General features: G+C 51.8%; 8 protein-coding genes across 8 annotated transcripts; 3 read left to right on the top strand and 5 right to left on the bottom strand.

Annotated features, from left to right (window-relative positions):
- Window positions 1–164: 164 nt before the first annotated feature.
- On the top strand, window positions 165–6,892 carry nrps5 (nonribosomal peptide synthetase hasD; the record flags this gene model as incomplete). Its single annotated transcript, XM_043302711.1, has 3 exons — window positions 165–870; window positions 926–3,934; window positions 3,999–6,892. The coding sequence occupies 3 exons, from the start codon at window positions 165–167 to the stop codon at window positions 6,890–6,892; spliced, it is 6,609 nt and encodes a 2,202-aa protein (XP_043158646.1).
- A 664-nt stretch (window positions 6,893–7,556) lies between these two features.
- On the top strand, window positions 7,557–9,021 carry hasE (7-dimethylallyltryptophan synthase hasE; the record flags this gene model as incomplete). The annotated part of the gene is made up of 2 exons (XM_043302712.1): window positions 7,557–8,851; window positions 8,904–9,021. The coding sequence occupies 2 exons, from the start codon at window positions 7,557–7,559 to the stop codon at window positions 9,019–9,021; spliced, it is 1,413 nt and encodes a 470-aa protein (XP_043158647.1).
- A 232-nt stretch (window positions 9,022–9,253) lies between these two features.
- On the bottom strand, window positions 9,254–13,785 carry Asppvi_006815 (uncharacterized protein; the record flags this gene model as incomplete). The annotated part of the gene is made up of 9 exons (XM_043302713.1): window positions 9,254–9,295; window positions 9,348–9,840; window positions 9,915–10,585; window positions 10,638–11,156; window positions 11,209–11,547; window positions 12,232–12,861; window positions 12,915–13,268; window positions 13,322–13,564; window positions 13,618–13,785. 9 exons carry the CDS (start codon window positions 13,783–13,785, stop codon window positions 9,254–9,256), a joined length of 3,459 nt encoding a protein of 1,152 aa, XP_043158648.1.
- Window positions 13,786–14,168: 383 nt separating this feature from the next.
- Window positions 14,169–16,034, bottom strand: hasH (cytochrome P450 monooxygenase hasH; the record flags this gene model as incomplete). Its single annotated transcript, XM_043302714.1, has 6 exons — window positions 14,169–14,408; window positions 14,464–14,636; window positions 14,683–14,902; window positions 14,961–15,585; window positions 15,653–15,837; window positions 15,897–16,034. The coding sequence occupies 6 exons, from the start codon at window positions 16,032–16,034 to the stop codon at window positions 14,169–14,171; spliced, it is 1,581 nt and encodes a 526-aa protein (XP_043158649.1).
- A 1,125-nt stretch (window positions 16,035–17,159) lies between these two features.
- Asppvi_006817 (choline transporter-like family protein) lies at window positions 17,160–18,824 on the top strand (the record flags this gene model as incomplete). The annotated part of the gene is made up of 2 exons (XM_043302715.1): window positions 17,160–17,420; window positions 17,472–18,824. 2 exons carry the CDS (start codon window positions 17,160–17,162, stop codon window positions 18,822–18,824), a joined length of 1,614 nt encoding a protein of 537 aa, XP_043158650.1.
- Window positions 18,825–18,983: 159 nt separating this feature from the next.
- Asppvi_006818 (extracellular serine rich protein) lies at window positions 18,984–20,924 on the bottom strand (the record flags this gene model as incomplete). Its single annotated transcript, XM_043302716.1, has 3 exons — window positions 18,984–20,572; window positions 20,627–20,759; window positions 20,826–20,924. 3 exons carry the CDS (start codon window positions 20,922–20,924, stop codon window positions 18,984–18,986), a joined length of 1,821 nt encoding a protein of 606 aa, XP_043158651.1.
- Window positions 20,925–21,526: 602 nt separating this feature from the next.
- Window positions 21,527–23,541, bottom strand: Asppvi_006819 (uncharacterized protein; the record flags this gene model as incomplete). The annotated part of the gene is made up of 2 exons (XM_043302717.1): window positions 21,527–22,778; window positions 22,826–23,541. The coding sequence occupies 2 exons, from the start codon at window positions 23,539–23,541 to the stop codon at window positions 21,527–21,529; spliced, it is 1,968 nt and encodes a 655-aa protein (XP_043158652.1).
- Window positions 23,542–24,451: 910 nt separating this feature from the next.
- Window positions 24,452–26,027, bottom strand: Asppvi_006820 (bifunctional AAA family ATPase chaperone/translocase BCS1; the record flags this gene model as incomplete). The annotated part of the gene is made up of 2 exons (XM_043302718.1): window positions 24,452–25,798; window positions 25,875–26,027. The coding sequence occupies 2 exons, from the start codon at window positions 26,025–26,027 to the stop codon at window positions 24,452–24,454; spliced, it is 1,500 nt and encodes a 499-aa protein (XP_043158653.1).
- Window positions 26,028–26,089: the final 62 nt, after the last annotated feature.

Genomic DNA, 26,089 nt, shown 5'->3' on the forward strand with positions numbered 1-26,089 from the left:
ATTCCATACGAGCCGACGTATACCCCCCGAGGCCGTTCGGGGCGCCGTCAGGCACCATCTCGCTCAGGTCGAAACTGCCAGCAATAAGCGGCGTTAGGTTTCATCCAAGGAATGGCTCTTTCGAAGTTGCACGGCTTGAACACACGAGTTGGAAGGCCGTTACAATGAACGTCACTATCACAACCACCAACCACACCATACAGCCGTCTTCTACAATGGTCCAACGAGCTCCTACCCTCCTAGACCACTTCTACATTCAACTGCAAAAACATCCTTCATCAGTCGCAATTGAAGGTGGAACACAGTCTGCGGATCAAGGAGCCTGGGAAAGGATCACATATGCTCAGCTCGATGCTCTGTCTGACATATGGAGCAAACGTCTTCGCCTGGCCGGCGTGGGCGTAGGCTGTATAGTTCCCCTTCTATCGAAGAGATCGATCGCAATGGTAGCAGCGAAGTTGGCTATCCTGAAACTCCGCGCCGCTTATGTGCCCATCGACATAGACTCGTGGGGAAAGGATCGAATAGACACTGTTCTGAAGACCGTCAACCCGCAAATCATCGTATCGACATCCGCGTGTCCGAAGGACTACTACCTGTACCCAGTTGTGGCATTGGAGCGGAACGACTTCGATGAGATTGCAACGAGTAACGGCACCCATTGTACACAAAGATATGAAGATTCAGTTGATAGAGGAGACGATCTGGCATATATTATCTTCACATCCGGTACGACAGGGAAGCCGAAAGGAGTCAAGATAGGCCAGAGATCAATTTCTCGTTACGTGAAAGAAGGGGGCGATTTGCCATTCAATTTCAACACCAAACATGGCACAAGGGTGTTGCTCATCTGTTCAATTGCATTTGACGGTTAGTACGCTTGACTTCTCATAAAGTGAACGTTCTTCTAATCTAAAGCATCCAGTCTGTGCCGGAGTCATATTCAACACCCTCTGCAACGGGGGAACCCTAGTTCTGGCCGATCCGTCTACCTTTGAAGCCGCAGCCAAAACATGTCATGTTCTGCCATTGACTCCAAGCATTTTGGTTACACTGGACCCTAAGGCGGACTTTGATACAGTGGAACAGATTTTCCTCGGTGGTGAAAGCCCAAGCCCATCATTGATAGAGGCATGGACCTCTCCCCACCGAAGGCTCTACAACTCGTACGGGCCTACCGAGACAACATGCACAGCGCTTATGGGAGAACTCCTGCCTGGATCTCCAATTACTATCGGCTTCCCAATCTCGTATAGTACTGTTATATTACTTGATGAGGATGGTATGGAGTCCGTCGAAGGGGAAATCTGCATCTCTGGCCTAGGTCTCGCATTGGGATATTTCCATGATCCAGATCGCACAAACAGCGCTTTTATCGAAAGGAATGGAGTCCTGATTTACAAAACCGGTGACTATGGCAAGCAGACCAAGCATGGACTACAGTTTTGCGGTCGCAGGGACAGTGTGGTCAAGAATAGGGGCTTCTTGATCAACCTCGAAGCAGATGTCGAGCCTGCCTTACAGTCCTATGACAAAGTTGACAGCGCATCGGCCTTCATGTCTCAGGGCCGACTTGTCGCTTTTGTCACACCTGTATCTGCCAAAGAGGGACTTCGCGAATATCTTGCAAATACGGTATCCTCGTTCCTAGTCCCTGATACGATATATTCACTAGACGAGTTTCCCACAACAGGCAACGGGAAAGTCGACCGACAGAGCCTAATGCGCATGCATGAACTGGAACAAGGATCAGATACGGCCAGACTTGAGAGAGGTCTTGGTGCAGTGGAAGCGGTTCGTAGAGGATTATCTCATGTCCTCCGACTGGCAGAATGGCAAATTCTTCAGGCTTCGTCTTTCCGTCATCTCGGAGGCCACTCACTAGCAGCAGTTATGTTAGTTTCGGTCTTGAGGAGAATGGGGTTCGGTATCAGTGTCACCGAAGTGCTTTTGTTGGATACAGTCGAAAATATAGCTGCCGCTGCCACGGAGTTGAACGATATCCCACATGCCTTTCCTACCCAAGAAGATTCGATAGAACGACTAAGGCTCGAGATATCGACGACCCGGCCACTTGATGAAGGTGCGACTATTGCACCTATGACCGACATGCAAACCAGAATGCTTGGTGCTAGTGCTGCCACTCCAGGTCTTTCATTTATCAAGACATCCTTTACTTTTGAGCACCCAGAGAAACAAGATCTTACATCTACTCTCCATGCTGCTTGGGTCCGTCTTCATCAGCGCCACGAGATCCTGAGGACTGCATTCGTCTTGACCGCAACAAATGGAGCCCAAGTAATATCCCAGGACCCCGAATTTTCGTGGGAGCAGAAGTTTGTCACAGAATCCGAGTGGGAATCAGTTTGTCGACGCGAAGAACATCTGGATGTGGCCGAGTTCGCAAATTTTGATGCAGAGAACCGAGCGTCATTATCAAGGGTTGTTCTGATTGTGGCTCCCAGGAAGGGAACCCGTTTTATCTGGACGGTCCATCACAGCTTGGTTGATGGATGGTCGATGGCAACTTTGATGCGAGATTTCGCCTCTTTTCTCGATGATAAACCCATCCCAGCACCACCACAATTTGCTCAAGTTGCGCAAGCAATAGGTCAACTTAAGGCTGAGTCCTCGGATAGAGCCGTTTCATTCTGGAGAGAATACTTAGGCGGATATACTCCCGCTCAGAGACTTCGAGTATCACCACCCTCTAATGTCAGCGACTATACGCAAGCAGCTTTATCTCGGAGACTCTCTGTCAACGTGTCTGTACTGGAGGCTGCCGCTCAGATTCGATTTGCGGTTACACCGGCCACACTTCTTTACGCTGCTTGGGGACTTCTCATTTCCAGGTACTCCGGCACAGACCGCGCAGTGCTCGGAGCTGTCCTATCTGGAAGAAGCTTGCCAATACCTAGTGTGGAGAACATCGTTGGCCCATTGATCAATACTTTACCACTAGCAATAGATACCCAGGAGGCCCAGTCCACATACAGTTTTGTACAATCTGTGTTCCGAAGGCTGTGTGGTATCTTGGAATTCCAGTGGTCTCCTGTTGCACTGATCCAAGAAGGCTGCGGGTGCAATCCGGCAGAGCTCTTCGAGACGCTTTTTGTCTTGCAGTATGACTTCCCACAGTCCCCTTGGGAGTCAACCAAGGTCCCTGAGCCTAGGGATATCCGCTATAATGAAGCCACTCAGGTCCCGCTCACCGTTCTGTTGGATAGCGCCGATGGCCAGTTCAATGTTCGATTTATTTATCGCCGGTCACACTTTGGTGATGCAATTATCCAGAGAATGATTTGCCAGTTCGATAATCTCCTTGCGGCCCTGGTCACTGTGCAACCAAACACGGACCTGAGCAATGTCACTGGACAAATGTTCAACGAGGGAGAGTATGAGATGTTGACTGCAAAGCCAGAGCAGCTGGCCTGCTCTCGTGAAGTGCCAGAAAGCCTGGTGGAGGCTATCGAGAATTCCATCCAAGCGCATTCTGACATTTGTGCTGTCGAGGGGTTGACAGGGCGTCTCACATATAGAGAGTTCGGAAGGATGACGGCGCATATCTCCTGGCGTCTTTCACAGTACATCCAGCGGGGGAGCGTGGTATGCACGATTAGTGATGGCTCCCTTCTTTGGCTTCTTGCCATGATTGCAATAGTCAGAGCTGGTGCTATCTACTGTCCAGTTGATCAAAAACTGCCTCGCGATAGAAAGGACTACATGGTTCGAAACAGCAGAGCAGAATTGATTCTCTACGCCAATTCCAGTCAGGACCCATTGTGCAACAGGGTCCCGTCTCTAAATATGGAGTCGATTATGGCGGAAATTTCTTCATCTTCCGGTTCACCAATTGCAACTAGTCGCAACCATCCCAGTAGTGATGATGTCGCATGCTTGGTTTATACTTCAGGAAGTACGGGTTTGCCAAAAGGTATGATTGATTTCAAATATGCCGCGTATTAATTTCCGAGGACTTGTTGCTGATAAAATTATAGCGGTCCAGCTGCAGCACAAAGGTATCCTAAATGTGATCTCCCAGCCAGAAGGACGACTGTACTCCCGTCCGGGCCAGCGCAATGCGCAGATGTTGTCTCTTGGGTTCGACTGCTGCATCAAGGAAGTCTTCTCCACCATCTGCTTTGGCGCAACTCTGGTTCTAAAAGACCCTGAGAACCCTATTTCCCATCTTGCAAGAGTCGATGCTACGATGGCAACTCCGTCGCTACTTGCAACCTTGGAACCCTCCGACTATCCCAACCTGAAGGTAATTACTGTTGCTGGAGAAGCCGTATCCCAAGTTCTCAACGACAAATGGGCTGCCGGACGAATTTTGATCAACGGATACGGTCCTGCCGAGTGCACTTTGATATCTACAACAGCAATTCTGCACCCAGGGAGCAGGGTGTCAATTGGTAAACCACTTCCGGGCCTGTCATGTTATCTTCTGGATTCCAACAGACGTCCCGTACCAATCGGAGTCAGCGGGGAAATCTATATCTCGGGAGTGCAGGTCACTCCGGGGTATCTTTACAACGAGCAAGAAACAGCCAAACGCTTCCTTGGCGACCCGTTTAACCCTGGTCCAGTTATGTTTCGGACAGGCGATATTGGAAGGATACTAGAGAACGGAAATATCGAGTATATTGGACGAGAAGACAATCAAATCAAACTTCGCGGTTTTCGCATTGACCTTGGGGAGGTCCAAAGCACCATCTCCAGACTAGCCTCAGCGGCTAAAAACGTCGCACTCATTGTGTCTAATGGAAATCTGATTGCCTTTATGACGCCTGAGACCATTGACGTCAAGAGCTTAGCCAAAAGCCTGGAGTCGCAGCTCCCACAGTACGCTGTCCCAAATCGAATCATCGCGCTTGCGACCCTTCCTTCCTCGGCAAATAACAAGGTCGACTCGTCTGCATTGCAGAGGTATTTGAGAGATCAAGAAAATGATGGTGCTGTCGTTGAAGACCTCGAGACCGACACGCAACGGACTCTTGCGGCCATATGGGCAGATGTGCTTGGGCGTGACCTGAACCGGATGCCCATCAGTCTCAGTGACCGTTTCTTCGAGCTCGGAGGCCACTCCTTACTGCAGATCAAAGTCGCTCAAGCCATTTCCAAACGCTGGGATATCCGGCCATTGCCACTGAAACAAGTAATTCGCCATCATAGCCTGGGAGACTTGTCTCTTGCCATCGACGAGCTTGTAAGTGGCCGCGCAGGAACAGTTTCAACAACGCCGTTCCTCACGATGTCCCCGGTACCGCGCGACGACCAGCTTCCACTCTCGTACCTCGAGAGAGAAATGCTGCTCAACCACCTCATATCTGGCGGCTCGCCGGCCGGAAACATGAACTTCGTTTGCAAGATTCGGGGCGATATCAACGCCGAAACCCTGGCAGACGCGTTCCAGAGGGTTACGTCAGATACTGAAGTGTTTCGCAGCAGGTACTCCGTTATTGACGGTACGCTCTTTCGCCAACAGGCTCCAGCAGCTGTCAAGGTGCCTCGCGTGGTCCAAACCGGTAACCTCAGCTCATTTGTCCACGGGAGAATCACCAAATCCTTTGATCTGAGCACAGAACCACCAGTAGATGTCTCGATTATCATAGGAACCCCCATGCAAGCCATGCTGGTAGTTGTCATGTCTCACGTCGTCGGCGACGCAGCCACAATGGCAACTTATCTCAACCAGGTCTCCAAGACATACGAGCTCCTGCGTTCAAACGCGCAACCAACCAACTCCACCACCGTACCAGATAATCTAACTTATATCGACTGGGCACACTGGGCTTCAACGCTCCAACCCAATCCCCGAGTCCTCAAATTCTGGTCCTCGTATCTTTCCAACCCTCCCTCGCCACTCACCTTCGGCAACCCACCTCCAGCAGCAGCAACTTACATCGGGCTCACCCGCTCCTGGATACTCCCCTCCTCAATGCACCGCAACATGTCCAACCTCGCATCCAAAGCATCAGTAACAATGCACCAGCTCATCCTAGCCGCCGTCTTCTTTAGCCTACAGTGTGTCGACCGCCGCGACGACATCCTCCTCGCAGCCCCCTTCACGCACCGCACTGAACCCGGCACCGAGTCCCTCCCTGGCCTCTTCCTCGACCGCCTCCTCCTCCGCATCCAACGCTCCCCGCACCAATCCTCCCTTTTCGAATTCCTCTCCTCAGTCCGCGAAACAAGCCAACAAGCGCTCGCACACATCATCCCCTTCCACGCCCTCCGCTCCTCCCTCTCCCACAAACCAAGCCTCATCGACCCCCTCTTCAAAGTCATGGTAACCTACCACACAGCCGCTGACCAGCGTCCCCTCCTAGACCTCCCCGGCGCAGAAGTCCAGCCCATCCCGTGGCGCCATACAGGCGGCTCCAAGTTCCCCCTCACAGTGGAGTTTACCGAGACGGCAGGCCAGGACCTCCAGGTTGACATGGAGTATGATCTTGGTTGTATCAGGGAAGATATCGCGCTGAGGCTGGAATTCGCGCTTTCGTTTGCACTGCAGCTTATGGTTCTGGAGATGGGGACTGAAGATATCATCAACTTGGTCCAGAGGTCGTTTCGCCCTGCTGAGGACGGTCCTATAGGACTTTCTCCACACGAGGGTTTGGCTGGGTTGACCAACGGAAACAACGAGATGGATACTACTACAGGGCAACAAAAGCTCGAGAATCTCCTTGCGGATGCAGTTTGTGAATGTCTTGGGCTTGAGGCTCAGGCGGTGGACACTGAAAAGTCATTCTGGGACCTCGGGGCCCAGAGTATGGATGTCTTGAAATTACAACACCTATGCCAGAAGCGGGGGTTCAGGGTCAGATTGCGGGATATCTTCGTCTCTAGGAGTATTTTGGAGCTGGCAACGTGCGCTGTGATGATTTGATGGATAGGTAAATTGTTAAAACAAGCCCAAAATGCATTGTTTATGTCGCTGGTAATTACTTTGCTTCTATCCGTAGCACAGTCATAGTAAGTCCATGACACGCTGTTGACAACAAGGCATACCGACGCCGTACCAAGTTCCAAGCACCTATGAACCAAGCAAGTTCCAAGATTCCAAGGTTCCAGTTTGCTCAACGCAAAGCCCCGGTTCGTCTTAGCTTTGGGCCCCCAAAACAGAACAGAAAATGCCCAGCTGGAGCTGACGCCACTTCCCCGGAGGGAGCATATGGCAAATCGGACGCCGCAAAAGCATAAGGGAAAATACCCCGTTAGCTGAGTGGCTGAGCCACTCCCCGGAGGAAGTACAGCGCGAATCGGACGCCGGGAAAGTAGACCACCGAAACAATGGAGTACCGCAGGAACGGAGGGTCCGCAATACGGACCCGGGGTCAGAAGGGGCCATGCAATGCAGGAGGAGCTGAACGTGTCTTCGGACAGTTGGCGAGAGGCGCAGAACACGTGGCTCTGATAGGGATCACCACGCTTTCGGACCGTATATAGATAGGCCTCGCACGAGCTCAAGCCGAAGGGGAGGAGAGACCGAGTCAAGGCAGCAGCAAACAATCTACTGCAAAGTCTCTAGTCTGCGTTACACATCATTCAACATGTCGATCGGGGCCGAATCGCTCGTTTCCGCTCCGCCGAGCCTCAACGGCATCGCTGCTGGCTATCCAGGCAAGACGCAGAAGGAGTTAACCAACGGAGACTTTCATGCGCAGGATAGTCTTTCTCTTGCGCAACTCACTCCTTACGATGTTTTGACGGCTGCGCTTCCGCTGCCGGCTCCGGCCTCGGCCACGGGGTTCTGGTGGCGAGAGACCGGGCCTGTTATGAGCAAGCTTCTGGCCATGGCAAATTACCCTCTTTATTCTCATTACAAGTACCTTATGTTATATCACACCCATATTCTCCCGTTGTTAGGACCTCAACCGCCGCTTGAGAACTCGACGCACCCGTCTCCGAGTAACGCGCCCTGGAGGTCTTTCCTGACGGACGACTTTTCCCCGCTGGAGCCGAGCTGGAACGTGAATGGGAACTCGGAAGCGCAGAGCACAATCCGTCTTGGTATTGAGCCAGTAGGCTTTGAAGCTGGAACCGCCACAGACCCATTCAATCAAGCTGCCGTGACGCAGTTCATGCATTCATTCGATGCAGCTGAAGTCGGCGCCACGCTGACGCTGTTCGAGCACTTCCGCCACGACCTTTTTGTTGGTCCAGAGTCTTACGCCGCGTTAAGAGAGAAGATACCAGACGGCGAGCATACCACGCAGAGCTTTCTGGCATTCGATCTCGACGCGGGTCGTGTCACCACAAAGGCGTACTTTTTCCCGATTCTCATGTCGCTAAAAACGGGACAGAGCACAATAAGGGTGGTCTCTGACTCCATTCTGCGTCTAGCGATGAAGAGCGACGTATGGGGTGTGCAAACCATCGCCGCGCTGTCGATCATGGAGGCGTGGATGGGCAGCTGTGGTGGTGCGGCAAAGGCGGAGATGATCAGCGTCGACTGCGTGAACGAGGCAGAGTCCCGGATAAAAATATACGTGCGGATGCCGCATACGTCTTTGCGGAAGGTGAAAGAGGCCTACTGCCTAGGGGGGCGTCTGACAGACGAGAACACAGCCGAGGGCCTGAAGCTGCTGGACGAGCTGTGGAGGACGATCTTCGGGGTCGTCGACGAGGACGCAGAGTTGCCACATAATAGTCATCGCGCGGCAGGGACAATATTCAACTTCGAGCTGCGGCCAGGGAAATGGTTCCCCGAGCCCAAGGTGTACCTGCCCGTCCGACAATACTGCGAAAGTGATGTGCAGATTGCTAGTCGGCTACAAGTGTTCTTTGGAAAGCTCGGATGGCACAACATGGAGAGAAATTATTGCAAGAATGTCGAAAACTTGTTGTAAGTCGTCCAGTTCCTTTGACATGGACCTTGTCAGCGCTGACCTTTATAGTCCCCATCATCCGCTGTCCTCGTCAACGGGCACACATACCTATCTTTCATTTTCGTATAAGAAGCAGAAAGGCGTCTATATGACCATGTATTATAATCTCCGGGTATACAGCACCTAAGCACTGATCTAGAGGATTCGAGAAAGTTATCAACATACTCCGTCGTTGAGCAAGAGCTCAGTTGTTCAAATTGTTATCAAGTGGTGTCATGTCATCATACGAGTCATTTTTTCCACATACTAGATTTGAGATACTAGAAACCAGCGCAGAAGCCTTTGTGACAAGTGTCAACTTCCACGGAGCATGAAGTAGACATCTAGAAAACGTGCATAGCTCACAGGCAATGTAATTCTCAATAGGAGCCAGGATCTGTGGGGTCAAAATTCCAGAATCCCTAGGCAATACCGTCAGCGGAGAGTGTCTATCGAGGCGTCGGATTCACTTACCCAGTCAAACGCTAAGGTGGGGTCCTGCATGTCCAGGCTTCCTACCTCCGACAGGTCAGGCAACGGGGTTGCGATTGCGGATTCTCCCGATACTGATGAACTTGGGCCAACTGTCTGAGGCGGGGCAGTAGTTGAGGAGCCTATTCCGGGGATCGCTGCATTCGGAGGAAATATAGCCTGGAATGGCGTTAAGGGGAAGGTAGCCGGCGTGTTTTTGGCAAGACAATTCGAGATGATACGATTGATCACATTCCACATTGGCGTGACTTCACGCCCTCTCGTATCCATCGTCCTTTTCAAGACGCCCAATGCGCGAGACCGGAGGGAACGGTGGTTTGGCGCTTGGAATTCAGGTGTCTCAAGCTCCGATACGATGTGCATAATGGATTGGAAGCAGGCGTGACCACCTATATGCCACTGGAACTTCTGGGCATCTTTGTCATCCGACATCATGTTCAGGCTCTCTACGAGGCTGACTGACTTTGCCAATACCCTAAACACATTCATTAGCTTTGGGATCCAGACACGAAAAGGTGTGATCTGCTTCAAAGACGGCACCAAACGTACGTTTGTCGGATTTCAGGGGACACTACGGCCTCCCGGTATTGTTTTGGGGTTCGCAGCCAGAAAATTGACCAGCATCGCCATTCAATTACCGCAGCAAGGCCAAGGGCCATGCGCTGGTGGGGAATCTGGGGGTCGCAGTATTGCAGGTATTGGGTTTGGAGATGATTGACCATTTCATCCACCATGGTCCGAACCTCCACAAACAAAGACTGAAGCTCCGCGATTGGATATATGTTACCATTTCCGTTGACGACCGAAGACTTGATTCTCCGCTCCAGCCTATAGGTGCTCCGAACAATTCTTCTGAAGCAATGGATGCCATTCAGGCGAATCAAATGACCTGTCATGTCGGTAAACCCAGGAGGTGAGTACGTTTCCGCAGTTGGATGCGCTCCTTCAATGAGATCTTCATCGTTGATGTTCCGTGGTAGCAGCGTAGTGTAGTCTTCGTCTGCTATTGTGGGTTCCTGACCCCTACCTTCGGCGGAACGGAAGTCGAGATGACATATCTGATGCCACAGCCTGCGACGAGTCTCGACCTGGACAACATCCATATTACTTGAGGGGAATAAGGAGGGTTCTCTATGAAGGCCTTGCGAGAGAGCCATTCTGACAACAAGGCCAAGAAGAGTCCATGTCCTTGACATGTCATCTTCCCGGGATTGGCAAGTCTAGGGGGTTAATCAGTACATTAAGCGGTTGGAAACAGGGGCTTCCCCTTACCAGAAGTAGTACAAATGCCTGTAGAACCTCAATACTCGGGGTCGTTAGGAAATCTTCTCGCCCTAAACCAAGTTCCACCCCTCTTTGGAACTGAGCCAGGAGGGCCTCTTTCTCGGCAGAAAATCGCATCATAACATTTTCAGCCGACAAACTGTTGATAGCTGAGTAGAATATAGCCAGCGCCAAAGGCTCGAAGGTATGGATGGTGTGGTCAGGTCTTGGTGCATCGGCCTCCTCTACAACCGGACTTTGAGTCCTCGTGCCGTATGTATGATTAATATATTGGGTGAATCGTCGTTGCAGCGTAGGTTTGTGGACTAGTCTCGTCATCGGATCAACATTGGAATAGAATATTTCAAGCAATGCCAAGCAATCCTCTGCCGACCTAGGGGACCAAGGCATAAGGCTATCCACGGTCGAGCCAGAAAACGGAAATGGAGGCGTCGGCTGGTCTGACGGTGGACTTTCTGCTGGCGCACCGCTAGCTTGATCTCCCAGCAGCATTTTGACATCGTGGATCTAGTTTTATCAGCGCTGGATACATGAAATCACAACAGCAGAAAGGTTGTACCTCGTCAGCTAAGAGAGCATAGTGCAGAGACGAAACCCAGCGAGATTGGCCTCCTTCGGCCTCCAGGAGTAAGGCACCATCATAACCATCAGCTGACAAAGTTTCGCATCTCGGGTTTGGCAATGCACTTCCTCCCTGGTCAACGCCAGAGGGGGTTTCTGTGCTAGGTACTTTCGCATCAGGCAATTTCGATGAGATGTTACCGCTACCGGATATTGCTCGCTCCAGTAGTTGTTCCAGCCGTTCGAGGCGACTACGGATCTCCTCTTGGCCAGACCGAAGGTTGGTCCGCGACACTCGATTGCCAGTGACCACACGGGAGGGCGTCTGCGAGACTGGCTGTGGACTGACATACGTACAAACACGATTGCCTCTCTGGCATGGAGTACAGACAGGTTGCGTATGATCGCACTTTACCTTCCGACGGCGGCATGTCAGGCACGCGGTGATTGTGCGCTGTCTGCCTTTTTGTATGCCACCAGAAGGGCCCGACTGAGGACTGCTAACGGAGAGCCGTGAGGTTGAAGTTGTCGGGTCCATCAGATGGGGTGACAGCCTTGGAATGATGGAGGTGTTCCAGGAAGGTGACAACGGAGGTGACAAGGTGACAAGGTAAACTATACCAAAGCAAAACGGTTGGAGGCAGAAAGTCTAACCGCTTGGGGCTAGTATGGCCCTGCTTACTAAGGATGGCTGTCTCTGCAGGACGCAATTCACAGAATATCTAAAATATTATAGACTAGAATGCTCGAAGATAATTGATGCGAACTATGCGAACTATGCGAACTATGCGAACTATGCGAACTTTATGTGTTACTTTGATTTCATGGTCGTAGCGGGATGACCCACTTGATATGCTTTTTGTGACCCATTATCGATTTATGCCTTAGGCAGAAAAGAATACTAGTCGTATCTCCTTACTGGGCCTGAGGCACTGGCGTCATGCCACTATCCCCGGTTTCTTTCTACCTAGTAACCTACATATCAACTTCCAACCAACTCAGATCGATTTCAAAGTTTTACAATTCCTTGCACCACGCCAAGCGGGTCCCATTTTAGCTTGAGATTCCGGAGCCTCTCCAGCCGCTCACCCTCGCCAAAAACAACATTGGCGGTATCGTCTTCAAAGGGCATGTTGACATAGCCCACACCCATTGCGCGAGTTCCGTCTGGCTGTGTTAAAAATGCCTCTCGAATGGCCCGGTTAAGCCCAGCACATGCGTTATCCAGTGCAGGGTCCTCATACCAAGCCAGAGGCATGACCCAATACTTCACTTCCCGCCGGAACTCACTAGGGATAGACGTCTCTTGTCCATCCTGGTCTAGCTCCCGCGCAACGTCCATGCTGTAAAATTCGGTCAGGATGTGAGTCTTGGCGGCCTCGGGGTGTTGAGTAATGAAGTCCATGTAGACGTTGAGGGCGGCCATGCAGGACTCCGCTGACAAGCTTTTCAAGCCAAACGCTGCCAGGTTCTTTCTCCCCCCATAGCCGCAGATACGGTCGCTGGAGTCATTGAGGTTAAGGTACGGAATTCGGCGGCCAACAAAGTTCAAGGGATGATCTGTCATGGACGGAAGATCCAGTAGAGGCTGGAATTTGCTGGCAGCCTCTTCGGGTGGTCCCATATACCACATTTGGAGAAGAACAATAGGCTAATTCTCAAAGTCAGCCAGTGGATTCCAGTAAAATTTTTTGACAAACTTACCTGGTTGTTTGGGGCACAGAATACCAGCCGGCCCTGCATACCTCCCTGATAATGGACACTATTCATTGCCTCTGCAACCAATCCTGCATCATTGGGCGCAAAGACCAGACAACTGTGCCATGTGTCATGGGCCCATGGGTAGGCTCGGAATGTAGCCTCAACCACTACTCCGAACAGATGACCGCTACCACGAAGAGCCCAGAAGAGATCGGAGTGGGCTTCGGGCGATGCCTCAACTGCGCGAGCTACTCCACTGTCGTCCACCACAACGACCCGCATCGAGAGCATGGTGTCTGCTGCGTATCCAAAGTGCCCAATAAGCCGCCCTATGCCTCCTCCAAGGGCAGCACCAACCTATCTCTCGTTATTAGGTTGTTTGGCTGAATGGGAGATGCCATTTCCCTTACCATGCCCACTTCGTTACAAGTTCCGGTAGCGACAGCCATTCCTACTGAACTAGCTGCCTTCACCCCATCGCCCATAGTTGCGCCTCCTTGTGCAACAACAATCTGTCTCTCCACGTCAACGGTGACCCTTCTCATCCGCGAGAGATCGATCACAATCCCGGGACTGTCGATTGTCGAGAAGCCATTGCTGTGGCCGCCTCCTCGAACCACAAAAGGCCTTTGGTTTTGCACCGCATAGGAAACCTGAGGACACATGTCAGTCTAAATAGATTCAGACGGGGACGGGGGATCTTTACTGTTGCAATGACGTCTTCCTCACTGGTAACTTGAACTACTGCTGCTGGAACCTTGGCCTGATACCCTGTCCAACGCTTGATCGCATCCGGCCACGCCTCGTCGCCGTCAACAATCACATTGGAGCCTGAAAGGCACTTTGCTAGGTCTGATTTGAGCTCACTTGCCATTGTTGCGCTTGCCCAAAAGCTACAGTTGAGAGATGTAGGCCCATTCTATCTGTATTCGCCATCTGCTAAATGAACGCTATACTAGCTTCGGCTTACTCGGCTTCGGCGCGGTGCTGTGCTTACGCTGTTTACCCGCCGACGGCCCCAACACACGCTCCGGGAGCCGTATTTCTAATGAACCGCGACTCATCGTCGGGCTATTTTCTAAAAGAGAGCTCGCTACAGGGATTTGGCAGCAGAATCTGGCCATTGCTGTGATGGTAAGGACTGTCCTCCCGTATCTATTTCCACCTACATTCTCTCATGAGAGCCCTTGTAGCTATCAAGTGTTCATATCTATTGCAGGTATATGTTCACTTGTTCATACATAATAAGACATCGTTTCAAGACTCAGTCTTGTCAATACCTGATTCCCTTGCCTCCAGTTTCAAATCAACATCATACAGCGCGACCCAGCTGGTTTTGTCAACTTTGAAGTCTCCTTCGACAGCTTGCATGGGCTGAAGGGAAACCCTATACTTGCTGAACAGGTGATAGACCACAGCCTTGATGATCTTATCAGCAATATGCTGCCCGAGACACTTTCTCGGCCCGTAGCCAAAAGTCGCGAGATTATACCGCAGCTGTAAGACAAATGAGCCTTCTAGTAGTTTCCGTAGGGCAGCTCGAGGTTCTCACCTGATTTTGTTTGATACCCGCAAACCGGCTCGGCCGATATGCACGATTGTCAGGGCCCCAGAAAGGATTACGTATGTTGATGGCGAAAGCGTCCACAATAACGGTCGTATCTTTAGGTACCACGAAATTTCCCAGGATCTTCTCCCTAGGTGGATTCTCAGGGAACGTGAATGCTTTGACTGGGTCAGCGGATATTCTGGCCTTGCGACTGAGACTTACATAGAACAGGCCGAAGGCGAAGCGATTCCAACAAGCAGTAATGGAGAAGGGTGTCCTTTCGAGTGATATAATCTTCTCGATCTGCCTTATTTTTCTCCATCTCCTGGAGAAGGTCTTCCTGGACCTCGGGGGCATCGGCTAGAAGAATAATGCATGACGAGATAACATGGGTGACGATGTCCAGGTTAGCAAAGGTGGATTCCGCAATAGTGTCAGTCACCTGCATATACTGTCAAAAGGAATCTCAATATAATTCAGTCATGGGGCCAACCACCTACCTCGTTTGGTGTCAGTTCACCCCTTTCAGCTGCCTCTGTGAGGACCACAATTGGCGTATCAGGGGCTGTGAGCTTCCTGGCCCTATATATCTCACTATTGAAATCCCGCCACGCCTTCTGGTAGTCTCTCGCATTGTTCCAGGCCTTGGTATTCAGATACCTAGTCAGCTTAGAGCGATGAATGCCTCCAGACACGACCGCCGCGAAAACCTCCGAATACCGACGCCCCAGGTCCCACAGCCGCTCCTGCTCTCCCTCACTCATCTTCCCATAGAACATGGACGCGACCTCGAAAAACGGATATCGCTGCAGTGCCTGCGTGGCATTGATGATCATCCCCTTGCCGTCTGCGTTCTGCCCGTCGGCTTTTGCAAACCGGTGTATGCCCGCAACATATTCCTCCGCACCAGCGTCGAGGCTATCACGGAAATACCGCAAGGCAGTCCGATGGGAGAACATCGGGTCCAAGGTCTTTCGTAATACCGTCCAGCGAGTCCCGTTAATCAGCCCCAGGCCCGACCCAAGCAGCTGGGTCAGCAACCAGCCGGCATTTGCCTGGGGCGCCTTGTTATGGTCGGTAGACTGCTGGTATAGTGCCTCGACGTCTTTCGGATCCGTTATCACACTATTGCGTATACACACCCGTGTTAGCATATATGCGGTAATGTTGAACGAAGGGAGGGTATGCGTACACCTCGGGGATACTGGCAGCCCAAATGCGATACGTCTTGCCATATCGCTCTTCCCACTCCCAGCTCTTCGTCCGCGCAGCCAGGAACTTGTCTACCATCTGCCCATTGGGAAATGTGTACGCCGGACCCGAGATGTACTTCTTCCCGTTTGCAGCTGGAATCCGATGAACAAGAGACAAATAGCCCTATGTAGCTGTATTAGTATTCACTGTGTGCGAATAAAAAGGAAAACACTAAAACTCACATTAAGAACCGTATCAATCACCACCTTTGGTCCGATCAAGAAAGCCACCAACAGCAGTACCGAGGCCAAAACCCCAACACTAACCGGTGTGGCCGGCACAGCCAAAAAGTCCAATTTGGTAGATTGAGCGGAATCCATCTCTTTGGCTTACTTGACAAATTTACCGAATTCCATCGCATTTCTGCATATTTGTAGTCGTGCTCCGACTCGGGGCCCATTGCGTTTCGCTCGGGGCATAAACTGTCGGCCGTCGGCGGGAAACGAGGTCCATTAGGGCTGGCGGCTGACGGGCCAGATTATTAGTGACGGTGATGGGATTGAATGTTACTATTTTAATTTTGACTGGGGTCTATTGCACTTAGGACTATTGTGAGATCTAATTAGTAGGTTATACATCTTTCGGGTTATTATGGGCAGAAGCACTGCTGTGCGGGTAGTTGTAGCGCTGAGATTCTCTTATGAATAGCTTTCCACTTTCTAAATGCTGGAGTTGATTAATGCTATGACCTGGTATTAGCTAAGAGTGATATAACCTGTCATATATCAAACCACTCAGCCAAAAGGTGTCTAGACAAACGTCTTTAGCTAGTAGGAATGCTAGCTAGATTCTGGGTAACAATTCACATCTGTACTTGCACATACTCTCACCTTGCATACTTGTTCATGATAGGCTAATTATCCAGGCTTGTAACTGTCAGCCATTAAACCACTACAATTATACACAGATTCTAGTTGGCACTACACATCTTTACTTTTATCCTTCCATACATGTTCATGAATCAGGCAGAAATAAAACCACTGCACCAGCCTAAACAAGAATCCACGGGACCCTGACAATGATAGGCTGGTGATTGGAGGGCCTGAATTGTAGGGCTGAGAATCCTGGAAATGTCGCGTCTTGGCTCTTGGCTCTCTTGGCTCGTCCCTGTCGACATCATCACAATGACGTCCACTCAAAGAGAGAATCCATCAGGAATCCAACCTAATTCCCTCTCTGTTACCTCAAACTGGGGGTTATTTGCAAGAAAATACACCAGAGGCGCCAACTGTGGATTAACTCTTATCTCCTTGGGTAACTAAGTTCTACGATGACCGCATGCGGAACGACTCTCAGGAGTCAACCCATCATGGACCCATCGTCCCTTGCTGCCCATACTTGGCTTGGCTGCATGTGACTGTGCGACGTGAATTGACCGTCTTTCCCATATTTTCTGCTTCTCTCCCCTCAGTCACCACTTGTTTCTCCTTCCAAGATATGCCATCATGAGTGGACAGGCTGCGAGTTACTACAATCCCGGCCAGTCGTATGGCGATCCCCAGCCGGGGATTCAAAATCACCAGCAACAGCCCTATCACTACAACAATGATGTGAACAATATTGGGTACGACCCAAACTATCAACCCGGACCTGAGCCCAAGACTCCAGCGGAGCCACCGCCAACGTACAATCAGGCCGTCTATGGGTTTGACGACGCGTTCAAGATCGAGCGACCCAAGTACAACGATATTTGGGCTGGTCTACTCGTAAGTGACTGCAAACTCACTCGATGAGGCATTTGATTGACTTGCGTCTAGTTTATCGCTGTCTTCCTGGGGTATGTCGCGGTCTCTGGAGTGACCATCCATCGATACGCCAAATACAAAGGCTTCAACGGCAACGGCATTTACGGCTCGTCCAACAACTTTTCTCTCGACACGAATACGCTTATTCTGTTCATTTTCGTACTCTGTGTGGCGCTCGCTTTTTCGTACGCGTACTTTCTCGGGGCGCGCTACTTCTCGAAACTGTTTATCTGGGTTACTGGCATTCTCAATATCGTGTTTGCGTTGGCGACTGGCATCTACTATATCGCGCGGAAACAGTACGGCGGAGGCATCGTGTTCCTCATCTTTGGCGTCTTTGCGATCGTCTGCTTCATCAGCTGGATCCCGCGTATCCCGTTCAGCGCGTTCATGCTCCAGACTTCCATTGACGTGTCTCGGAAGTACGGCCATGTGTTTCTCGTGAGCACGATTGGTGGTCTCGTGGCGGTGGCATTCGCTGCGTGGTTTTCGGTCACCCTGGTCTCGATCTATGTGGCATATGAGCCGAGCAGCTCCGGCTCCAACCCCTCCTGCCGCGACGGCGGGTGTAGCAGTGGCCGAGTCATCGGGTTGGTCGTATACGTCACGTTCGCCATGTATTGGTTCAGCGAGTGGTTGAAGAATACGATCCATACCACCATTGCGGGTGTCTACGGGTCCTGGTACTTCTGGAGCCAGTCGCCGAATGGCATGCCAAAGGGGTCAACGCGGGGCGCGTTCAGGCGCGCAACCACATACTCGTTCGGCAGCATCAGCTTCGGAAGTCTGATCATTGCGATCATCAACATGCTGCGGCAGGCGTGCTCTGTCGCACAGCGGAACGAGGCCGCAGAGGGCAGTCTGGTGGGGAGCATCATGTTTTGGATTCTCGGATGCTTCATCGCCTTCCTCGACTGGCTTGTCACGCTGTTCAACCGCTACGCTTTCTGCCACATTGCCCTGTATGGGAAGGCGTATATCCCCGCGGCAAAGGATACATGGACCATGATGAAAGACCGCGGCATCGACGCGCTCGTCAACGATTGTCTCATCGGGCCCGTGATCACCATGGGCTCGGTCTTTGTTTCGTACGTCTGCGCCTTGCTGGCGTATCTGTACTTGCAATTCACTAAACCGAGCTACAACGCCGATGGAACCTTCACGCCCGTCATCATGGCCTTCGCCTTCGTCATCGGCTTGCAGATCTGTCAGATCTTCATGACTCCCGTCAGCAGCGGGATCGAAACCATCTTCGTGGCCATGGGCTGGGATCCGCAAGTGATGATCCGCGATCACCCGGATCTGTACTATCGGATGGTACAGGTATATCCTCGCGTGCAGCAGATGATCCAGCCCTCTGTCTAGCAGTCTTGCAAATTATAATAGTTATGATTCGTTCGTATCTGTACTTGTTTCATACCATGTCGTCTACCTACGTAACATCTAATCGAGTCTCGTTCTTCTCCATCATCCAACTCGCAAACACAACACACGCAATTAAACCTAAAGTAACCAAGACCAATTTCACATAAAGAACGCCATTAACGCAGTCAACCCAAGCACAACCACAGAACTCGGCACAATCATCCTCACAGACGCACCCCCATCAAATGTCATCTCCGACGGCGACGGCAAGGGCGAAGGCGCCGCCGAAGCCGAAGGCACCATAAAAGACGAAGCCATCGTTTTGTGACTGGGATACCCGCTCCGCTGCGCATCAACGCCCGTAGGCTCCGGCACTGACACAGGCTCAGAGACATACATAGACGCTGGCCCGTGCGCATGTGATCCGATCAGCATACTGGACGCCGATACCGAGGACGACGGAACGGGAATCGCGCTCTGATGAAGGTGCGCTTGCGCCGACGATGCGGATGAAAGAGGAACCGCGCTCTGGAGAAGGTTCTTGTGCGCCAATGATGAAGATGACGGCGACGACGACGATGGAACAGGAACCACAGTCTGGAGAAGGTTCTTGTGCGCCGACGACGAAGATGACACAGGAATCGCTGTCTGGTGAATGTGCGCGTGCGCCGATGATGAAGATGGAACAGGAACCACTGTCTGGTGAATGTGCGCATGCGCCAACGATGCGGATGAAAGAGGAACCACGCTCTGGAGAAGGTGCTTGTGCGCCAGTGATGAAGATGGAGCCGATAATGAGGATGAAACAGGGACCACAGTCTGGTGAAGGTGCTTGAGTGCCGATGATGAAGGTGACACGGGAATCGCTGTCTGGTGAATGTGCGCGTGACTCGACGAAGAAGATGAAAGAGGAACCACGCTCTGGAGAAGGTGCTTGTGCGCCGATGAGGAAGGTGAAACAGGAATTGCCGTCTGGTGAAGTTGCTTGTGCGCCGATGAGGAAGGTGAAACGGGAATTGCCGTCTGGTGACCGTGCTCATGCGCCAACGATGCGGATGAAAGAGGAACCACGCTCTGGAGAAGGTGCTTGTGCGCCGATGACGAAGACGAAACTGGGACCACGGACTGGTGAAGGTGCTTGGGCGTCGACGACGATGAAACTGGGACTACAGTCTGGTGAACATGCGCATGTGCCGACGACGAAGATGGAACAGGAACCACGGTTTGGTGAACGTGCGCGTGCCCTGACGACGAAGTTGACATAGGAACCGCGCTCTGGTGAAGGTGCGCCGGTTGACTCGACACCCCGCTCCTGGCCGCCGTTACCGTCGACGACGAACAGTCGCACGATGTGTGCATGAGGACCTCCGTGATGACCCTGCTCCCGAGCTCTTTGTCGTAGTCGCTCTCTTCGTCAATGACGGACGGGGCGTCGGTGACGAGGGCGGGGTAAACAAAGGCCGAGGAGGCGTAAGGGGACAGACCTGGCGCGTATGCCCTCTTGCTCTGGACGCTGGGGTTGTGTTTAGCCGTGTCTGAGGGACTGGGCTCCGGAGCGGAAACGCGCATCATGGGCTGGCTGAGGCGGTGCGGATGGGAGATGGGATACTCATATCTGTCCCTATCGTTGTCGTCGTCGTAGACGAAGGCATGGTGGCAGTTCCGGTAGTGGTCGTGGTCATACACGTCATCATAACCGCTATCGCGATCGTCGTTCCTGCAAATGAAATTGTGTATAGACTCGATTGCTTGATCGCGTCAGTCTCATTGTATATCAGAGGCAAGGAAGGAAATGGACATACGGATCCCAGAGTCCTTGCACACATCCTTTGCTGCGCTGCTTATTTTGGCCGGATCAAACGGCTGCGCGCAGAAGCAGTCGAACTTGGAGGGTGAGGTGCAAGTTGGGTAATCTGCGTCCTGGGCTACAGCAGCCTGACGGGATGGTTGTTAGCAAGCTGGCTTATTTGAGGACTGGAGGTGAAGGCGCGAGAGGCTTACTGCGCACTTCATGTGGTCCCACCATGTATGCTTGGACGCTGTAGCTGTAGCAGCTAGGCCGGTTATGGCCAGGAGGGTGGTGGGTGAGGCGCGAACCATGTCAGCTCAGGATCTTGTTCTATGCAGTTAATTGAGCTTTTGGAATATAGCAGCCTGTTGGTGAATAGTTGAACGTTAAAGCCTTAATATACCTGCCGTCACGGATATACAAAGCTATGGCGGACACGAAACGCATTCCTTGGTAGCTCTATTCCGACGGATTTTCCCATTATGCCTATCTGATACATATCTAGTGCAATGGAATGGAATGGACGTGTAGTCTTGCATGGGTTGCGCGATCTGCATTCTTGGGCGAAGCGGAATGTCTGCCCTCTGCATCTGCCGCGTACTGGCCTACGACTTGCACGGGTAGGATGTACGTGTACATGTACACTTGTGGCAATGGTATGGTCCTGATAGCTCGCTGTGGCAGGTGTTGAAGCTGGGATGCGTCGCAGAGCATGCCATGTAGACCACCATCTGCTATGCATATCCCAATTACTCCATAGTCGATACCTGTGGAGAATGAAGTAAGTGGCGTTCCATTGACATCAAAGTTAGATATTATTCTGTAGAAACTTGAAAACATGCGCATAATGAATCCGATATGTACAAACAAAACAAGCGTACTAGGGTATCAACAGCATCAATCATGGCATAGACTAAAACTTCTCGCTCGTCACGCACCGAGTAACACTCACTAACAACCAAGCCACAATCTTCACCAATATCGTAAGCGTCTTTACAATCATATTCAACCCAAAGAACAAAAGCCAGAGGATACCCCTCGTCGGACCGGGCAGCTTCTGTCCATCCCTGGAAGAACTTGACCCGTACCGTCCGTACTTCTCCAGATCGAACTGCTCGATCATGATCTTGGTGTTCTTGCTCTTTGGTTTCGCAGTCTTTGAGCGCCCCCACGACCAGAAAGATCGTTTGCCGTAGCTGTCTGTTGGAGCGTCGGACTTGAACTTGGACGATTTGATCTTGGAGATTAGCCGATTGCCCTCCTCGGCGTCTTCGCGTTCTGCGAGAGTTGCTACTAGCTTGCCTGTGAAAATGCCCCCACTGGCGGGATTGGAGAGGGAAGAAAAGTGATGCGTGTCCTGCTTGGGGTCATACACAGCCATATCCGCCAGCACAGGATTGGTCGTCTCGTCTGAAGCAGCCACGGCCAGCATGGCCGCTACCAGGGAGTCGATGGCATACAGTGACGGGATGGTATTGATAATGGCCGTTGCAGAAATCGACAGAGTCATTGTGCCTAGGTCAAGTGACGCCAGCGGCTCGTCGGAGTCGGTCAACGGAAGGGTAGAAGTGCGTGGTGTGGCCGCCTGGGTGGCGGCCTCCAACGCGTTGGCTGATAGAGGCGTCGTCACGATGATCGTTGGGGGTTGACGGGACTTTGCGTCGCTCGATGGAGTCGAGACTGTGATGTGGAGGATCCCCGCGTACTTCGACCGCACTGGAGAAAGGGGAATGCCCGCCGCACCGATGCCAGCTGCGCCGACGAGGGCGGGCGGTTGCTGTTTGCAGTGGGATGGGTGCTGGAGCTCGTACAGCTGCTTCTCGTTATTCCAGAGAAGACTGCAGGACTCTTGTGCAGCTGCTCGCTTCAGCGCGTTGCCTTCCACTTTGCTCGCTTCGGTTGACGAAAGGCCATGCTGCTTTGCTAGGTCCTCTGCTTCGCCGATAGCTAGCATTGCAGCCAGCCGGGAGAATAACAGTGTGACCAGTCCGTCGTTGGGCGGTAGCCGACGCTTCCGCTCCTCCAGTTTCAGCATCATCACGGAGACACTGCTGTTTGGTTTCATTGGGTGTGCTCTGGAAATAGACAGCTCATCCGTCGAGAATGTATGCATCGTGTAAAACGGAGACTGCGGATCTCCGAAAGTGAATGTTGCATGATTAGTCCTATGCCTCATCAGCTCAGCCGAATAGTAATCTAGCAGAATGCTCACCTATGCATACGCAGATTGAATGTACCCATAAGATTCTGCGGCCTTTGTCCATTGGCGACCTCCCAAAGACTCTTCAGCTCCGCTGCAGAGGAATAGTGCACCTCGAGCGGCTCGAGCATATCCGTTGGAAAGTTCAATACGCTCGCAGGGACCGTCTTGGGCCCTAGGGCGCGATCAATTTCTGGCTCTGGCGTCAGGGTCAGCCCTCGAGGATTGTGGCGAGTCCGAGCCGTACTGCCCGAGGTTTGAGGGTAGTACTGCTGTTGGCTAAGAGGGATATTCGGATCGTAACGAGGGAATATCGATTTCATAGGAATTACCGGAGGCTCAGAGGGTCGCGGAGACTTCTGACGAGAGGCTGCCTGGCCTCGTGGTAAGGAAGGCTTGGTCTTTGGAGTTGGCGAGCGTTCATTTTCCGCAGTCCCGATCCGTGGAGTGGCATCATACAGCGACTCAGACTCGGGTTCACGTATTGTCTCCGGTATCGACAGTGGCGTTTCTCGGGCTACATGTGCCTTTGGAGGTGGCTGAACCTTCTTTGTGTCCTCTATAATCTGCAAAAGCACTGCTTCTGTCTGAGAGCCTTTGAGGTCCTCCAAAGGTATTGGGCTCGATGGCTGCGGCTTTGCAGCCGGTTTCTTGATTCCCTTGCGAAAAGGATTCTTTGAACCTCCGCCTACAGGGGAAGGTGGAGGAAACAACTGAAACTGATTCATCTCTCAATCCGAACGAAATCGAAATCGAGGCCCAGACAAGTAAAGGATAAACGGCTGGCGGCAGGTATAGAAACAGACACCACGCAAATCGGTTTTTGAATGCCTGTTCCACACTGTACACAGGCAAAGCCGTCAATGTCAGTGCAGAAACGATATCAGACGATGCTCTAATTCAAAAGACCCGAAATCAGAATGCAAAACGGCATTGAATCGACATGCAGGGAAAAGGCGGATCAACATTGACATATACCCTTCATTCTCCGGGCTTTCCAGGTCGGGTAAACGCCGTAAATCCATCATGCAGAGCGTCAAGGGTCTGAAATGTGAGAGGCTCTGGCTAGTGTGAAGAAACCGAATTATCCTGCAGAATATCTTGGTGGTTGTGATGTCGGCGGTTAGGGTGGCAGCTCACCGGCGGGGTGATTGGCTGCGTGCCTGGAGTGACTGTTGTCGCAGCGCTTCGACACAGGATAATCGGCTTGGCGATGTCGGTGAGATGCAAAGGATCTGGTCTCCCATTGGTCTCGTACTCGCGTGGTCTTGAAGAGGATGGAGAGTCGACAGTACCTCGACTACTCAGAAAGGCTATCCCGGACAGCTGTGTGCTGATTGTCATGATTGGTTAGTTGCCTTAGAAATGATTGCTGAAGAACCATTCAAGTAATAGGAATAATCCCAATTACTAGTCATCACGATGGCTGTGCAAGCCCAGGGAGGGTGGCAGAACTAGAAGCCTCAGTGCCAATTACAATCTGGGGTGCTTGGCTGGTGAATCTGCACCCCCAGCGTCATCGAGTTCACATTTCCGATTGTGTATGTAGAAACACGCAAGGTTTGAATTGACGCCGTCCAGATACATGCATGCTCACAGATCTATCAAATATATTTACAAGTCATGATAATATACATACTAATGGTCGCCCTCGGCCGAATCATGCACTGTTTGTGTGAGCGCCTCGGCCATTGCGATTGCCCCCTCCATATTTCCCTTGTTATACAGAAACAAGCCCTGCAGAGCCGCAGCACTTGTACTTCTCGACCGGTCGGCTTTGAAGCCTTTCTCGTCTTCTATGAGGCCTAACTCCTGTAGCCGGTCGAGGAATGCTTGCCTATAAGATCCGTTTGTATCAAGGTCACCATAGAACCTATCCCATAAACAGCGGACTTGGTAGCGAGTGAGTTCGCCTAGACGAACGGTCATGTCAACCCGACCGGGCCGAACCAAGGCTTCGTCGAGTCGCTCGACATGATTTGTTGTGAGGAAAATAATACGCTCCTCAGCACTCGCAACACCATCCAGGGCATTTAGCAGGCCTGAAAATGTCACATTGGCGCCGCGGTACCCGTCCGACTCAGTTTGACGCCTATTGGAGAAAGCAGCATCCACATCCTCCAATAGGACAAGGGTCCGGTTCGGCACAATAGTGAGCAGGTGATTCAATCGATCGTCGGTCAGCCCCCGCTCACTCAGGTTCAAGATGGCAATGTCATAGTCCAACTCTCCCGCTAATGCCTGGATGAACGAGCTCTTTCCCGTACCGGGTGGCCCATAGAGCAAATAGCCGCGTCTGTACGGAATTCCCCGGTCATGGTACCACTTCGCACTAGAAACAAAGTCCTTCACGTCTTCCACAATCCGCTCCTTGACACCTTCGTCAAGAATCACCGAGTCCAATGGGCGCTTTCTCCGCGGTTGTCCAAATAGTCTCCATTCCGTGCCCCAACTATTGTAGATAGACGTCTTGCCTTCGTGTGACTTGGCCGCATATGCATGAGCCTCTTTGAACAGATCTTCGAAAATGTGCCGATGTGAATAGAGCGTGGTCAATGTGATCGTCTCCCATGGCCGGCCCGTCTGTAAATCCTGCGACTTGGACTCCCGCATCCGGTTGACGAAGATGAACGCATTCTTGTAACGTAAAACATGTCTTCCTGGTCCAGGGACCAGTGCAAAGTGTGTGTATATAGCGCCATTGGCATGTTCGACCTTTTGCGTCTGTATCGAGAGGTGGCGCATTCCCGGTGTCAGTTTCTGGAGGATAGTTTCCATGAAGCCAGACCTGCTGGCTGCGGAGCGAGCGGCTTTAAGTTGGGATTGTTGATAGAGGGTCATCCAGTGGAGAAACCATGGATAAGAATCGTCTTTGATACTGATTTCGACATCCACGAGCATACGACGCCGAAGGAGAGCGGCACCATGTCGAACGCCTTTCTGAGCTAAGCTCAAGCCTGCTCCAAGACCAGCGAGACCGAAACCCTGTACCCACGGCCTACTCGTCAGTTTCTCAAATTTTCCTTTATCGCGCTCACAGTTCCAAGGCTGTTGATCTTACCGCTGTGAAGAAAGGGTTACTGGAGAGCTGAGAAAAAAGGCCGCCATCGCCGGGTTGCTGAACCGCCGCCTGGATCGCATCTTTCCTTTGTTGCAGAATTAGGTCACCAGGCGAGGACAGCCCGGCAGTATCCGGAGCTCCATTTCTCTCCATCCCAGTCTATGGAGATGAGCGTGATAATCGCGAACCGAATACTCTTTTGTGGCGGCGCATCT

This window comes from Aspergillus pseudoviridinutans, assembly GCF_018340605.1.
Source record: "Aspergillus pseudoviridinutans IFM 55266 DNA, scaffold_4, whole genome shotgun sequence".
NCBI lineage: Eukaryota > Fungi > Ascomycota > Eurotiomycetes > Eurotiales > Aspergillaceae > Aspergillus > Aspergillus pseudoviridinutans.